The 16,770-nt window shown below is 43.5% G+C and overlaps 1 protein-coding gene across 3 annotated transcripts in view; it reads right to left on the reverse strand.

The window, feature by feature from the left end:
* Positions 1-16,770, reverse strand: part of LOC135909358 (uncharacterized) — a 258,447-nt gene that overhangs the window by 105,458 nt on the left and 136,219 nt on the right. For all 3 annotated transcript variants that reach the window (XM_070532577.1, XM_065441307.1, XM_065441306.2), the window contains exon 6: positions 1,731-1,938. In XM_070532577.1, coding sequence (XP_070388678.1) covers positions 1,731-1,938 — 208 coding nt within the window. The remainder of the gene's footprint in view (positions 1-1,730; positions 1,939-16,770) is intronic.

Raw genomic sequence — 16,770 nt, forward strand, 5'->3', positions numbered from 1 at the left:
CAGCTTGGCACAGAATGTCCTGGACCGTGCAGTGCATAAGGTTCGCGTGAACCCGAATGCACAACTTAGGCCCTTGAGTGAGTGGATCCGAGTCCGGCACGGGCCCGTAGCTTCAAGCCCGAGCCCAGCCCAGCCCCGCGGCCCCAAGTGCGAGCTCGGCACAGGTCCGCCGAAAAACACTTCGGACGGCGCGCCCCGTGGCCGGGCCGGGCCCGGGGTTTTTGGTTCGGTCAAGGCCCGTGCAGTGCTCTAAGGTCCAACCGAGGGTTGACAGCTTCACGTGCGCTGTGTTCTCGCCGCTTAGTTCACGTTGAAGCGAGCGACTGCGCAGAGGCCAATTCGCTCGCTGCCGCTCTTCGTAACGCCAGCGTTTCGACAGCGAGTTTCCGCGGTCATCGATTGAGATGTGTTTATGGTTGTGGGTGCGTGACACCATGCTTGATAATTAGGTTAGTAGGCGAGTGTTAGCGAGTTTACACGGCCTATAAAACTACTCTCCTTACTTCGTCTAGCTGTCTACAAATTGGCTATCGCAATGGATGCTTCACCTTTTTGGGTGAAACTGCGATATTTTTTATAGGAGCACGACGGACCAGAAGAGAGCAGGAGTGATAATTTAGGGCGACCACTTTCGGCGATGCTTTCACTTTCCTGAGGTTTCACATGACAACTGCGGGAAGCATCGGTGGCTACAGCCGACAGCGTTCCTGCCATTCTCGTACCGCTGTTCCCAGTGGTTAAACAGTGCGCTTGGCACTATGCCAAGAATATTTTTCATGTACATCAATAGGTCCGGCGTTAGTTACACGAAATAACACAAAAATTAAAATAAGTCTACTCAAGAGCAACTTTTCAAGCACACCGCCCGAAAAGAAAACATGGTTCGTGGGAAGACCAACAAATTAAATGTAAGGCTAGGTGTGTCCAGGCACGGACATTGTCGAACATCGCATGCATGATGGGAATAGTGACCCATCTATTTCTTTAACATTCTTCCTCCCAGCCTACCCCAAGTCGCGAACGTTATTTGTAGATAAGACTTTGATATCGTCAAATTTTGCGCTTCTTGGTAGACAATGTTGAATTTAGAACAGCGCAGGGTGGAAGGTGGGACAGAAGGGGACGGTAAACAGTGTTAACTTCCAACAGGCTATGTATTCCGAAAGGACATACCTACACCGAAAAAACAATTATAAACGAAATGAAATACTGTAGTGTTCAACCACTGAAAGCTAGCAGTTTGGTATGCAAGCATGGTTCACAAGCAGTGCAACGTGTTGACTGGAGAATTCCACGAAGGAAAAGTAAGATTAGTCGCTTGGTAGCGTAATGCGTTATTATGACACCAATGGCGCTGCAAGTAAGAAGTTGCGCCATCTGGGTGTGAATAGCAGGAGTCTGATGACAAAACCCACATCAATTTTGTTTTTGGTGCTTTTTAAATGTTACTTTGACCGGCTATATGTACCTATCCTTTGGAATAAAGTTTGTGCTTCCCCTTCTATGACTGTTCCGCATTGCGTGGCTCCAAGGAAAAAAATATTCATGCGGAAAAAATTTACATTTCTAAAGGACTTACACCCTATCGCAGCGTTTCAGTGAGGCGTAATGGCAGTGTATTTACCATTGAAAAATCTTCGTCCACCCCCTATTCCATTGCCCCCTTCCCTTTAAAGAGGGATAAATAAAGTTTTTCATCGTCATCATCATCATAGTTCGTTCACGCTCACCTGGTAGTCATGGTGCTGATTCTGCGGCTTGAAGTTATGGCGGGGCTCCATTTCCTTGCAGGCGCTGGCTGGTGCCCCGACGCTGTTGCACGCAACTTCGTGGGCGAGCGACAGCAGCAGCAGCAGCAAAGTGGCCGGTAGCGGTGGTCTTCGCCTCATGCACGTCAGCAGGTGTGGTGGTGCTTCAGTAATGACAGTTAAGCCGCTGCTGTAAAACAGATCAATCTGTAAAACAAAGAACTATTGAAAACAAAGAGAAATATAGAACTAGTAATATTTAAAACAGTGAACTGGCCAGTAGTTTATATTATAATTCCGTGAAACTTATTTATTGTTTGACAGGGCGGGGCACTTTCGAGGCTTGACAATGGACATCGAGATCTTGGCCAGTCAGTGTCACTTGATACTGCATGCCGTCTACCAAATGTTACGTGGCGCGACAACAACAATTCCACCGTGGGAGTGAGTGCACAAGTTTATGAAAGAAGCCTTTTGTTATCCTTCTGTCACCTATGTCTTCGCGGCTGATGCCATCCGTGTGCGATCAGTGTCGTCTGCCCGGTGTATTATGAAGGTTATAGGCAGTGTCCCGTTTAAAATCCCCGGTGGCGCACATGCATGCCGCGCACAGGTGGCACGCACTTACATGCGAAGTGCACGCTGCATAAAACAGAAAGGGAGGAACGAACACAGTGATGAATGTGCGCACACATTGACAGTATGCTGCGTAAGTGCGATCAGCGCCATTTTTGTGCCTATATATTTGTACTTCCGTTCAATATATCAATCAGATGCGAGTAAGCTCCTTGTTCTGTTGTGCTTTCGTGCAATGTCTATCGCTACGTTTATGAAGTTTTCAAGATGCGAATCAATGAACTAGCCTGATTGACCATTATTGTTACTATAATGTCTCCAGTTAGGCCATACATAAAAACCTTAGAAACCTGTGCACATTCTGTCACCTCGCAGCAGCACCATCAGCGTAAATTGCAACGCAAACAAGAACTGGCGAGAACACACGTTACGTGCTATTGCGTGGTTCCACGGCGTCCAATCATTCCGTAACTGGTTTTCAAACATAGTGTGGCTCCAGACATGCATTGTTGAGCCTATATTTTGTTTAAAAAAGCAGCAAAACGTGAAAACGTGAAAAGCAGCAAAACTGAAACAGCTTAGGTGTACCTAAGCCGTTTCAGTCTTTTTTGAGCTTGAATTTAATATGATAGCACTTGGCAAGTTGAGGCTACCACATTGCCGAACTCAATAGCATTGGATTTTATTCCTGGCATTGAGAAGGTAAACATACTTACCTAGGCTGGGGCTGCTCAGAGCTGTGGATGTAGATGTAGAGCATAGATGTTAATGGCACATACCCACACTGGGCGATTTACCAAGAACCAGGTAGTTCAGTATAACAATAGTAAAAAGAATTATAGAATACTCAAAAAAATTCTGAAGAGGTATAAATCTTCTCAAGGGTGCTATCTTCTTTTTCTTCTGTTGTAAGGGATCATTTGATTGGTTGGTCGCAAATGATGTGACTCAACCCACTACAGGGGACAGGCCATGCAGCGGGTGTTAGCAGAGCAAAAATTTAAAATTTTGTGCATAAAAGGAAGATTTAATAGAGGGATAATAATTGTATACAGTACTGAGTAATTATAAAGTAAGTTAATTAGTAGAATTACTTTACACTCTATTTTCTAAAGTTAATAAAGAAAACAGCTATCAGGATCGTTAATTATTTATGATGAGAAAGAAAAACATAACGAAAACTAGCATCACCGTCGCATTGTTTGCGTGTAAAATAAGTATAGCATGACACACGTTACTGTTGCAGCAGCGAGGTGTCGGAGCCCCTAGAGAATCCCACTTCTCATATCAGGTTGTCATGGCGTGACACGTGTGATCACACAGGGATATGGTTGAGAACAGAATGCATCACCGCAACCTAACACCAAACATATTTATTCTTTGTCAGTTACGAGTGGTACCAGCACTCAGGTGCCGGTTACAGTAGGTAACAGGGATAGCGTTACAGGAGGCGTAAGGCCCAGCCCAAGCTGGCGAAAGGGCCCTTCTGGAAGTCGTTGGCTTTGAATTCGAAGCCTATGGCAATTAAAAAAAATTTTCTCTGATTTCCGGTTCCACATCGCCGAATTTCGGAATCCACATCGCCAGTGGCCAGGGGCCAAGGAAAAAAAAGAGGAATACGAATATAGGACGCTGGCTTAAGAATTACTTTACTCCGACATTCTACTATTCAAGTAAAACTCTTGCTTGGGGTAGTTGGTTCATGCTTGAATGAGTAAAGGCAAGGCGCAAAAGACCAAGACCTAAGAAGACACAAACGACAGGCGCCGGTCCTGCCGTTTGTGTCCTTCTTCAGTCCTGGTCTTTAGCATCTTGCCTTTACTCATTCTACTATTCAAATTAAATTATGTTTTTACTCTAAATATACTGAAAACTGCCTGCTTCTTGGCCGATCCCCATAGTGGGTAGGCGCCAACGCTTGGAAGACAAAACAAGACAAGAATGCCTCAATAAACTGATGGAGTCATTATGCTTATGTACAAACTTTACATTGGCACCGTCGAGATCTAGAAACTGCAAAGGAAGATCAAGTTCGACATCATGCGCCGTGAGGGGTGACCCGTCATCATGGGCTTCCAACCAGATAGCGAGAGATACGTCGGGCTGCCCGACGACACTACCACCCCGAGTTTTCTGGAGACGGTTTTCCATATAGCCGGAGCCTGTGTAGATGACCTCGTCGCTCAAGGTAGTGTCACTATCAGCATGAATCTTCATGATTTGGCATCTTGGTTAGGAGCAGCTCTACTGTCACATGAAATGCGGATGCCAGCAAATTTCGCTGACTCTAACACAGAATGTGTCATTAGCGCGCTACAAGAAATGCAGATTACTTATATAGCACAGCAGCAGCCGCAATTGGGACTTGTTATTTGAGCTGCGAATACGAAAGCAAAGCGTGAATACCTTTTTAACAAACCAGACATGTTTGATGGCACTTCATCAGGTGTAGCTTTTTGCTTGGATTACTACGAATATGCCTATAACAAAAACGAATAGATAACCGATGAAGACCGCATACATAATATGATGCCCTTTCTCTGTGGGAACGTACGGAAGCGATTCGACTTGCAAATAGCATCACATGCACATAGTTCTTGAAATGAATGGAAGAAACGTTTCTCGAGTGCTTTTGAGATGAGTTCCGTTGAACTCTGGAATAGTGCTATGGTCTACAGGTAGGGAGGCACTAATATGAAAGGGTAAGTTTTCGAAATGTAGCTTCCGACTGCCCACCCGGCATTGGCGGATTCTTCTCTCATCGATTTTGTTATGCTGGGTGTTCAAAATTAAGATTTATGATTTTCTTAAAATTAGGCACTTGGAGGCACGCGAAGACCATTATGCAAATAAGTTATGTGGCCAGGCGAGCACAGAATGAAAGGATAATTATCGCTATCAGCAACTCAATTAACTAAAATTAAATAACTAACGTATTTTTTTTACTGCAGTAACTGGTACGCTTGTGTTGAAAAGTTAGAGGCAGTCCTGTTTCTACATAACATCAGTTGGAAGAATTCTTCTAGCGTGTCTGTGCTTCGAGATATCCGACTCCAAATTTTATTTGTCGTTCGCATGATTACCTGTGCAAGGGAGTTTGGATCGCCGCACAGTTCTTCCCTGATGTGACGCGGCTGTTGCGTGCAGCGTTTAGTCTGACAACGGAGCGGAGGGAATGGCAAACATTATAACTGTCCCCCTAACTATCCCGGCATCGCAGCTGCCATGCCGAGATAATGCGCGAGCGGAGAAGCCTGAGGGCAGTGCGAGTGCGCAACAGTGACTAGACGAGTGGGCATCGTCCATGCCTGGGCTATACGCAAATAAAGTGACGGCTGATTTCGATGTATTGTAAGTTTTATTGAAATCAGGAGCAACAACTGCACGGCACACTGCTCTGTCATAATTTGATCTCACCAGTCGAGGGGGGAAGGGGAACAGTTATCATCTTTGCCTGCGCCCTGTTGTCAGACTAAACGCCGCACGCACAGCACCGTCACATCAGGGAGGAGCTTTGCGCCTCTCCTCGCTCTCTTGTATGAGCAATCACGCGAACGAGAATTAAAAACTGGAGTCGGATATATCAGAGCTATAGTCGGATAAGCTATAGAATTCTTCCTACTGATACCGTGCAGAAACACGACTGCCGTTAACCTTTCAGTACAAACATACCCACGCACTGCAGTCAACAAAAAGTTAATTATTCAATTTTAGTTAATTGGGCTGCTCCTAGTGATAACTCTCATCTCATTTTGTGTACACCTGGCCACATAATTTATTTTACAGGTAGTCTTCGTATGCCTACACGTGCCTAACTTCAACAAAACCATAAAGCTTAATTTTAAGCACATGGTACATGGTATAAACAGACATTACCAGACAGATTCAAGTGAAGTCGCTTGCCACTATGAACGAATTGCTACTATAGCACTGAATTATACTACATTTCCGGAATACCGTGCACTTGATAAAGAGCTGTCGGTCACTAGAGTCGACGACCGCGATAAAAAACACAGCCACATCATTAGGGGCAGCAAAGAATAGCACTGATTGTAACCGACACTGCAGCACCATGTCCAATGTACAAGATCAGTACTTGGATTAAGAGCAATGCACTGTTGAAGAAGCAGTATTTCTCTCGAAGACAGACATCTTGAGTGTCCAGATGTTAGTGAATGGCTGAACTTTATTAGCTCTAATTGGCGGAACTTTATTAGCTCTAAGTCAGCGGCAACAGATTGCCGCTGACTCAGTCAGCGGCAATCTGTTGCAGTGCTCTGAATGTTACTCTGTTTGTTGGCAGCATTCATCGGATGACCACCCGTGCGTCTTGAAGTGAGGGACGGAGCGACAACCGTATTCAGGTTATCACCGTCACCAAGATTGCACTATCATCAGGCCGTTGCTGTTCACCGCTTCATACCAGGGGAACCACGCGAGCAAAGGACAAGAAAGTTCCCACCGGGAGGCGCTACTGGAGCCGGCAGCAGCTACAAAAGGCTACGCGAGCCACTTCAACCCTGCAGTCAGCGGCAATCTGTTGCAGTGCTCTGAATGTTACTCTGTTTGTTGGCAGCATTCATCGGATGACCACCCGTGCGTCTTGAAGTGAGGGACGGAGCGACAACCGTATTCAGGTTATCACCGTCACCAAGATTGCACTATCATCAGGCCGTTGCTGTTCACCGCTTCATACCAGGGGAACCACGCGAGCAAAGGACAAGAAAGTTCCCACCGGGAGGCGCTACTGGAGCCGGCAGCAGCTACAAAAGGCTACGCGAGCCACTTCAACCCTGCAGTCAGCGGCAATCTGTTGCAGTGCTCTGAATGTTACTCTGTTTGTTGGCAGGTGAGCTGCATATATATATATATACATATATATATATAGGTTTTTTTTTTCCGCCGCTGACTGCAAAGCGTTTTTTTGTACAGTGTTTGATCCGGTACTATGACTGATAGCAGTGCAGAGTGTGGTCTATGCAATGCGATTTTTGAAGATGAGTGTAGCGTTACTTGTGCGGAATGCAGTTTGTCTTATCATTTTGGGCAGCACTGTTCCGGTATTGCTGAGTCGACATACACTTCAATGGGGTCTGCGAAACGTGAGAAATGGCGTTGTCGTACATGTCGCGGAGACTCTAGAGCCACTGTCGCTTCTGGGAAGCTGTCGCAGGACAGCTCTTCGGGCATATTGGCAAGGTTATCTTCCCTCGAAGACAAGCTGACAGCTATCCTTGGTCTCGTCTGTAAGCGACATTGATAAGATGGCCTAAGATTTGTAGTTCCTCGCAAAAGAGTATGTCGTTTCCAGATTTCGACTCCTTTGTTAAGACCTTTCAGCCAGCGTTGGGTTGTTCTTGTACCATTCTTCACATTAATATTCGGAGCATCAGGAAACACTGGGATCAATTCGCGGTTACGGCCTGTGCTCTCAGTGACTTTGTTGACGTGTTTGTATTAACGGAAATTAACATTACCGACACTCTAACCGATGTATTTAGGCTTCCCGCTTACCATGCCTATTTCATTACACGCAACAACAGCAGGGGTGGTGGCATTGCGGTATACTTCAAGGAATCATTGATGATCTCCGAGGTTACCGTTTCCTTCGGCACAGCGGAGGTCATGGCCTTTGAAGTATCCTGTCGTGGTATTTCATTTTATCTTCTTGCTATGTACCGACCTCCTAGTCAAAATGTGTTGGGATTTATTGAAGAATTACAAACTATAGTGAAAACCAACTTTGTTGCTAAAAACGTGTGCATGATAGGGGACATCAATATCGATTTGATGAAGGGTGATCGCCATGGCACTGAAAGTTACTTAACAGTACTCGCAGAATTTGGCATTGAACCACATATCGCCGATCCTACTAGAGAAGAATTTCTTAATAATCGCATTACAACTACTTGCACTGACCACGCTAACGTCCGTGCGTCGGACATTTCTTCAGTGACCGGAGCTGTAATCAGACAGAAACTGGCAGATCACTATTACATTGCGTGTCGCCTTATGAAAACTGACTCTATGCAGCACGCTAACTCTACCAGGTGTGTTGTGACCATTCTAGACCAAAAAAAGTTCGATAATCATGTCACTGAATATGATTGGGATTCATTTACTCATCATAACACTAACGACACTGCGTACGATAGCTTGGTCAGGATATTAGGCGAAATAAAGAAAGTGTGCAAAAAACTTTGGTTGTGAAGAAACGTAAAATTGACTGCCAGTGGCTGACTTCGGAAATCCTGGCTGCTATCAAAGAAAAAGACATTTTCTGGTCTCGATGCCGCAGGGCGCCAAAAAATGACAAACTTCGAGCAGAATATCGTTGCATTAGAAATAAGGTAACTGCGCTTATCCGCTTATCAAAGAGGAAGTTCTTTGCACAGCAGTTTCACAACACTCGTCGCGATGTAAGGAACACCTGGTCTCTGATAAACCAGTTACGTGGTAACATACGCTTGTCCGTCCAAGAAACAGTGGAGCATAATTTCGGTGTAGTGTCGCCTATTTTGGCTAATGAGTTCAATAACGTATTTTCGGCTGAGCAACGGGTCGCAGTCCAAACTTTGAGCTCGACAAAGATTAAAAACAGTGTATCGCCATCAGCCTTCCTTCCTCTTATGACAGAATCTGATCTTTTCAGCATTTTGTCTAATCTGAAACGTAATAAATCCGCCGGACTTGACAACATTTTCATAGCTGATCTCATAAGAAACATTACAGCTTTGAAACATGTTCTGCTATTTATTTTAAACGGCATAATTGCAACTGGTACATGACCAGATTCACTGAAGAGTGCTCGCGTTGTTCCTCTGTACAAAAGTGGGAAAAAGAATGATATTGCCAACTACCGCCCTATTTCTGTTCTTTCCTGCATATCCCAGATTCTAGAAAAACACGTACTTTCTGTGATGAATGCATTTGTTGCTAAACATGACTAAATGAGTGTGAATCAGTACGGATTTGTTAGTGGGTCTGGAACACAGGTGCTATTAGAAAATCTCTCTGATTTACTGCACCAAACCCTGGAAAACAATGAGGTGGCATTTGGGCTTTTTTTGGACGTAAAAAAAGCTTTCAACACAGTAAATCATCAAATTTTAATCTCTAAACTGTATTCATATGGATTTAGGGGTCCTTTTTTGTCACTAATTAAAAACTACCTTCACAATCGCTCACAAGTAGTCATGTTTGGACCTATCTGCAGTGACGCGGTAAGTCTGGTGTGCGGTGTCCCGCAAGGGTCTATCTTATCTCCTTTGTTGTTCAACTTATATGTGAATGATATATGTGACCACGTGAAAGCATCCACCGTATTCCTTTATGCCGATGACACTTTACTAGTGTCAAGCAACCCTGAGTTTTCATGCGCCCTGGCTAACCTTCAAGAGGACGCTATTAAAGTTAGTGATTGGTTTGCCTCAAACTTAATACAAATAAATAGCACCAAATCCAACTTGTCTGTTTTCGTAACCCGCACAAAGATGTACCAAGCGTCGCTTCCATATATTTACACCCTTCATACTGCTCTCTGTGCTCTTGTCAACCTATAGCTAGCGTCCAGTCGGTTAAGTATCTTGGTGTGCACATAGACAGTGATCTGACGTGGAAGACTCATTTGAGCCACATTTGTAAGAAACTTAGAAGTGTTGCATGTTTGTTGTTTAATTTAAAAACCATGATGCCTTTTTCTATCGGAAAACTAATCGCCCAGGCTCTGGGGTATAGTGTTTTAAGATACGGTATGTGTTGTTTTTTTAACTGCTCTTTCACATGGAAATGTCGAGTTAATAGGATTTTGAAAAACATCGCTACAAGCGTCCTCTACATGCCACAGACGAATTTGCCCAGCAGTGTCTTTAGAACAGCCGGTTTGCCTTCTTTCGAGAATCTTTTTAAACAAATCGTAGTACTTAAGTATTTTTGGAGCAGTGCATACAGGCACATAAATGCGAAACCGGTACCGTTGAGACATGTTCCTCGTTATCTTAAACCGAGAGTGCGCACTCACTACGGTAAAGCAACAAGACGCTATTATGTTCCTGCTATCTTCAATGAACTACCAGACGATGTACTTTCTTTGTCCACCCGCAAAACACTGAGAGTTGCTGTACAAGCGTTAGAGAACCTTTAATATGTACAGATGTTATCAGTGCATATTTGATAATGTGTGATGGTTGTGCCAAATGCACAACCAGCTTCTGATGGAGTTCTGGTGTGTCGCGTAGATTGCCGCGGCTGCCGGTTGTCGCCGCACAAGCCCTCTTGTGGCTTCGGCGCTTCCGTTTTTTGTATACTGTTTTAACTATACTGAATAAAGATTATTATTATTATTATTATAATTGATGCTGGCGCTTCTGTAAGCTTATTCAACGAGAGCCTTGTCGACGCTGACAATATTGTGCGTGGGAAGACCATCCGTGTCTGCGAATGTTATGTCTCTTTCCGAGAATATAATAGATAGACGTCAGCTTATCGGGAGCTTGAAGGCGAAAAATTACAGGCTGAAGCATTGGTGGTGCTGAAAGTCAATTTTGATTTAATCTTATACAGGCCTGATATGAAACGCATGAAAGTTAATATCATCTGGAATGATATGGTCACCATAGGAAGAGCACGTCATCGACTTCATAGCACCCAAAATAGTGATCGTAAACTGTCTTCCGCAGAAGATGTAAGCTTGAAATTTTCAGAGCTTTTGTGCATTGACTCATATCCTGAAGCCACACCAGCCATTGAGGTACTCTACCCCTAGCGCGACAGCACTGTAGTCAAGGGAAAGTCATATAGTTTCAATCATGAAAAAGTATTGTTAAAGCAGGAGCTTCAAGGAATGCGGGAGGCGGTAATCATCAGGCCTTTTACTTGGTCTTTTGCCTCGCCTATTACGATTGCTCCGAAAGAAGATGGGTCATTTTGTCTGCACATATTATAGACTAATAAACAAACAAACAGATATGTTCCCGTATCCAAAGTCAAGAATTGATGAACTCGTTGATGAAACAGGAGTATTTCAATGGCTTTCCCGCATGATCTGTGGAAGGGATATTGACAGGTACGACTAAAAGAGGATACTAATAAATTTACAGCATTTGTTACCCCTTTCGACATATACGAGTACAATAGACTGCCATTTCGATGGAAAAGCTCCAGATCATGCTTTCAAGAGATGATGAACAATGTGCTGAAGAACTTCATCGGAAAATTCTGCAATGTGTACGCGGACGACATAATTGAATAGTTAAAACAAAGGAAGATCATGAAGAGTACCTGGGAAAAGTCCTCGAAGCGCCCAGCATTGCTAGACTCAAGATATCAACATCAAAAAAAGGTGAATTCTTCTGCAGGAAAGTGGTATTCCTTGGAAGAGCATTTCACGGAAGAACCAATTGCACTAAACAGGAGATAGCTTCGTGTATTAAGAATATGGCAAAACCACATGACATTAATTATTTAAGAATGTCCTTTGAGCTCGCAGGACACTTCCGCGCATTTATTAACAATATACGAGAAAAACAAAATGTCTCACTGCACACGCAGAAAGGCATACCGTTCGTATGGTCCGAATAATGTGAGAACAGTTATCTGGGACTTGTACAAGCAATTTCTCCAGATCCTGTGCTCATACTCTCAGGCGTCGAGTTGCCCTTCGAACTTTAAACAAACGCAGCTTCTCACTACGCCGCTGGTGCTATTCTTTATCGAAGAGGCAAAAGGGAGAAACCTGGCAGGGAACTCAAGGCCATCGAATACTGTTCTTGTACATTCACGAAGCAACAAAATCTACACAACTACAGAGAAGGAAGCACTAGCGGTAGTCATGGCCTTAAGATACTTTAGAAGCTATCTGGAAGGCAAACGCTTCGTGATCTTCACTGATAACCAGGCATCAACGTATCTCTTGGAACTCACCCTGCCAAAGGGCAGAATAGCCTCACGAGTTAGCAAGATTCAACAATTCAGCTCCGACATAGCGCATAGACCAGGCCAGAGGCATCAGTACAATGACGCCTCAACCAGACTCCACGTGCCGCAAGGAATTTAGAAAATATTGATGCAACTCTGAGAGGGCACGCAAGAGATGTGGCCGTGCAAGAGGAAGGTCTATGTTCCTGGAACAAAAAATGCTGACGGTCCTCAAGTTATATCACAGCAAGCCAAAATATAGAGGACACGATGGATTTCGGAAAATCTATCACAAGCTAACCAAGGCGTTTATGTTGAAAACGACAAAAGGAGATGTTGCTAGTTACGTCAAGACGTGTCACGAGTGTCAAATGGTAAAATCAAAATACAAGCCTCGCGGGAAAGGAATGGTACTGCCAGAATACTCAACGATCCCGTTCGAAGTTAGAAGCTGAAGAAAAAATCTGAAGGTGTTAGGCGAACTGAATCTTTTGCTGTCGCTGTGCATGAGTGCACGCGCTTCGTTGCCGCCAAAGCTGGAAGAGAAGATGCGAACTGCGTCATATCTCTTCTCGAGCGGGACATCTTCATGAGCACCAAAGTAATTGTTGCCGACAATTTACCTGCGCTCAGGAGTGAGAAGCGGCGCAAGTGGGGCAATGAGGAAAACATAACGCTTCGCTACCCAGCACCTTACCATCCTGAGGCTCATTCTTTCGCAGGACGCATGATTCGGGACCTCAAAACGTTTATCAACTTTCATGCCGAGTTTAAGGGGGTTTGGAAGAGCACCTTGAAGGCACCAGTGTCGCACTACAACAGGTTCTACAGCGCAGGCATTGGCTGCAGCCTGCACTTTGCCGCGTTTGGTACTATTCTTATGTTGCCAGCTGATCGAGAGCCGGGCTTAGTCGACATGATTTACCCGAAGGAACATTCCAGGAACCAGATGCATTGACAGAAATACCGGATGACTATGAAGATGCACTATGATCGTCGCCAGAACACAAAGATGCCAGAGATCAACGCGGGATCCATGACGCTGGTGAGAAAGTGATATTATTTATTTATTTGTGCATACTGCAGCGCAATAAGCGCTATAGCAAAAGTGGGTTCCTAGTGAGAAATTTTGCACCAAAAGATACGATACAACGATGAGGGAAATGTGCTAGGACCATTAATATTGAATGATAGATCTTGATTATTCTTGAAATAATTTCGGGGTGAGCATGAGCGAATAGTCCCAGGCAAGGAATTCCAGTCTTCTATGAAATGAGGGAGAAAGCTGAATATAAACCTATTAGTGCGTGCAACGTAAGGCATCAAGTTCAATTTGTGATGTCTTCTTGTCGATGATTCCGGTGCGAGGATAGTATAGTTGATTTTTGCAAGTCTTACGGAGGAATCAACGATGCTGTGTAAGAAATTTAATGATGCTATGCAGCGGCGTGAATAGGGCGAAGTTTAATTCAAAGATCGAAGTGCAGAAGAGAGTGCAAAGTCACAATCATAACGCTGATATTTAGTTATTTACAATACTGCCAGTCTCTACTGAGACCATAGCAGATGGGCGCTACATATACGAATATATACAAAGAAAACTGATAATTTTAAGTGTCAATACATGTATAACGTCAGTTTAGCACATTAAACATAAGCAATTTTCACTACGAAATGTATACACCAAACACAAGTACATGCTAATTTCCAAAAAAGTGGCAATTGAGGTATTCTATGCTGCATACCTGAATACATAAACAGGGCAGAAGCACATGGTGGTTCAATATGGTGGTTAACATGGTTCAATATAACATGGTTCAATATGGTCCAACATGGTGGTTCAATATTCAACGATCAATAATAGCAGTAGCAATTTTAACCTGCTAATCAATTTTTTCAAATTTTTAATTCAAACTGAGACAGTGACTCTGTGTTAGTGGTGAGAGGCGATAACATATTTCATTCACGGATCGCAACCGGAAAAAAGCAATATTTAAACACATTATTGTTACATTTATATGCTACTAAGGTGTTTGTGTGTTTGCGCCTGGTAGGTCGTGTTTGTGAATAAGAAATGGAATTTGAGATATCAATTTGGAAATAATTATGCAGAAGTTGATAAAGTAATTTCAAACGTGCCTGTTTCACTCGTGCTTTGAGCGTAAGGAGCTCAGAAGTTGCTAGAAGGTTAGAGGGAGAGTCTTCACATCTAGATTTGTTATGGATAAATCGAATGGCATTCTTTTGTATTATTTCTATTTTCTTTATGTTAGTCTGGGTATGAAGAAGCCATACAGTGTTTCCGTATTCGAGGATCAGCCTAACGATTGTTTTGTATGCTAGAAGTTTTGTTGACAAGGGTGCGAGTTGAAGTGATCTAAGGAAAAATAACTTTTGCATAGCAGGTGAAGTAATGTGGTGAATACGCTCGGCCCACCTTAGGTCTGACGTTATTGTTGAGCCTTGATATTTATATTTTTGTACTTTAGTCAAAACTGTACCATTTATGGTGTAGCAAAAGTCAGAAGATTCTTTTTTCCTCGTTATAGTCGTACATGCTGATTTTTTTACATTGATTATCATCTGCCAATCTGAGCACCATTCTGTGATACTGCTAAGTGATTGTTAAGGGAGTAGTGATCTTGATCATTTTTAATTGCGCTATAAATGATACACTCATCCGCGAATAACTTTATTTTACAGTCTATGTTAGTGGTTATATAAGTAATATACATGAGAAATAACAAGGGCCCAAGCATGGAGCCCTGGGGCTCTCCTGATGTAACTGGTGCTATTCCTGATGTTGTATGTTCGAAAATAACAAACTGACACCTATTAAACAAAAACCCACGAACCCAAGCAGCAATTTCTGTGTCTCCGATTATACTTTTTAATTTATTTATTAGTTTGGAGTGACAAACACAATCAAATGCTTTAGAAAAATCAAGTAGGATTATGTTCGTTTGGCCGTGATTGTCAATACCCAGCGCGAGATCGTGTATGACCTCTGTTATTGAGTTATGGTCGATAAACCCGTGCGAAAACAATGCTGGTTAGGGGACAGGATGCCTTCGTTTAAAAAAAAATAGTTAAATGTTTTAGAATTATATGTTCGAGTAGTTTGCATGCCGTGCTCGTTAACAATATTGGTCTGAAATTTGATTCAACGGATTTATCTCCCGACTTGTAGATCGGAATAATTTTAGCTATTTTCAAATCTTTGGGTAGTTTTGATCTTGATAGGGATTTACAGAAAATAAGGCCGAAATATCTGCTGCACCACTGTGCGTACCTTTTAAGAAATTGGTTGGGTATATTGTCCGACCACATATTTTTTATTGTCTAGGGCAAGAAGAAGGTTAAGAACACCAGCGTCTGTTATAACGAGTGGGTCGATAGTGGAAACAGTCCGTGTAACTAAGACCGGCATGACGCCATTATCGTTTGTGAAAACCAAACGAAAGAATTCGTTATATCTGTTGGCTTTATGCGCTTTTTCACTTGACGACAGTTTAGTTGTGGGTGTGTTAAATCTTGCAGTTTATATATATATAAATCTTGCAGTTTTTTCTGAATTGCTTCTAGCCTGTTAATCTCTCACTGCTTATAAATGTTCCAAATGACAGACATGCGTAGTCAACAACAGGACGGATTAACGATTTATATAGCACTAGGTGAGTATTGTTTGGAGAGTTGTATAGTGTACGACGTAGGTAACCTAATTTTTAGTGCTCTGCTACAAATGTAATCAATATGATTATACCACGACATGTTATGTTGTTAAAATGACACCGAGATAGTTATACTCAGATGCCCTACACACAGCGCGGACTGTACTCAGACTTCATGCACGGGTCCGTGCTTCCTTGTTAAAATGGCCAAGCAACAAGGACTGTCGAAGACCGTCTATTATAGCGCGCTGAGTCGTAGAATTGAAGAGACATCTGTCAGAAACGTGCTACCATATTACCAGCGTCAGGGGAACGACAGCCGGCTGGCAGAGTAGCAAGTAAGAAGAAGAGGGGACGCTAGCTTAAGAATGCATCATTAAACCAATAGAGTCACTATATCTAGGTAGAAGCTGCAAATTCTCGGATGCTTCCTGCGCCACACCGCATATCAAGTTCTGACACTGCAGATCACCGAGCTACTTTCATGCGCTCAAGAAAAACACCACCGCATAGTGTTCCAATGGATCCCGGGACACTGTGGGCTCAACGGTAATGAGACGGCCGATGCTGCAGCAAGGCGCGCCCTCAGCAATGGCCTGCGAACTGTAGTGCCATTCTTCAGACCGGAGATCACATGCCTCCTGTCGGAATTATTGAGGAGTGCGACAAGAAGATACTGGGCCCAGCCAGAAGCTCGTCACGTCCGCCTTAAAAGTCTGGATCCCGATATGAAATTTCCTATTCTGCGTGGAATTCCACGCCCTCATACATGCCTGATACACAGACTGCGATTAGGCGTCGCCTTCACGCGCAGATATTTGCACATTATTGGATGGACAGACTCCCCGGACTGTTCAGTG

Source organism: Dermacentor albipictus, chromosome 1, assembly GCF_038994185.2.
Source record: "Dermacentor albipictus isolate Rhodes 1998 colony chromosome 1, USDA_Dalb.pri_finalv2, whole genome shotgun sequence".
Taxonomy (NCBI): Eukaryota; Metazoa; Arthropoda; class Arachnida; order Ixodida; family Ixodidae; genus Dermacentor; species Dermacentor albipictus.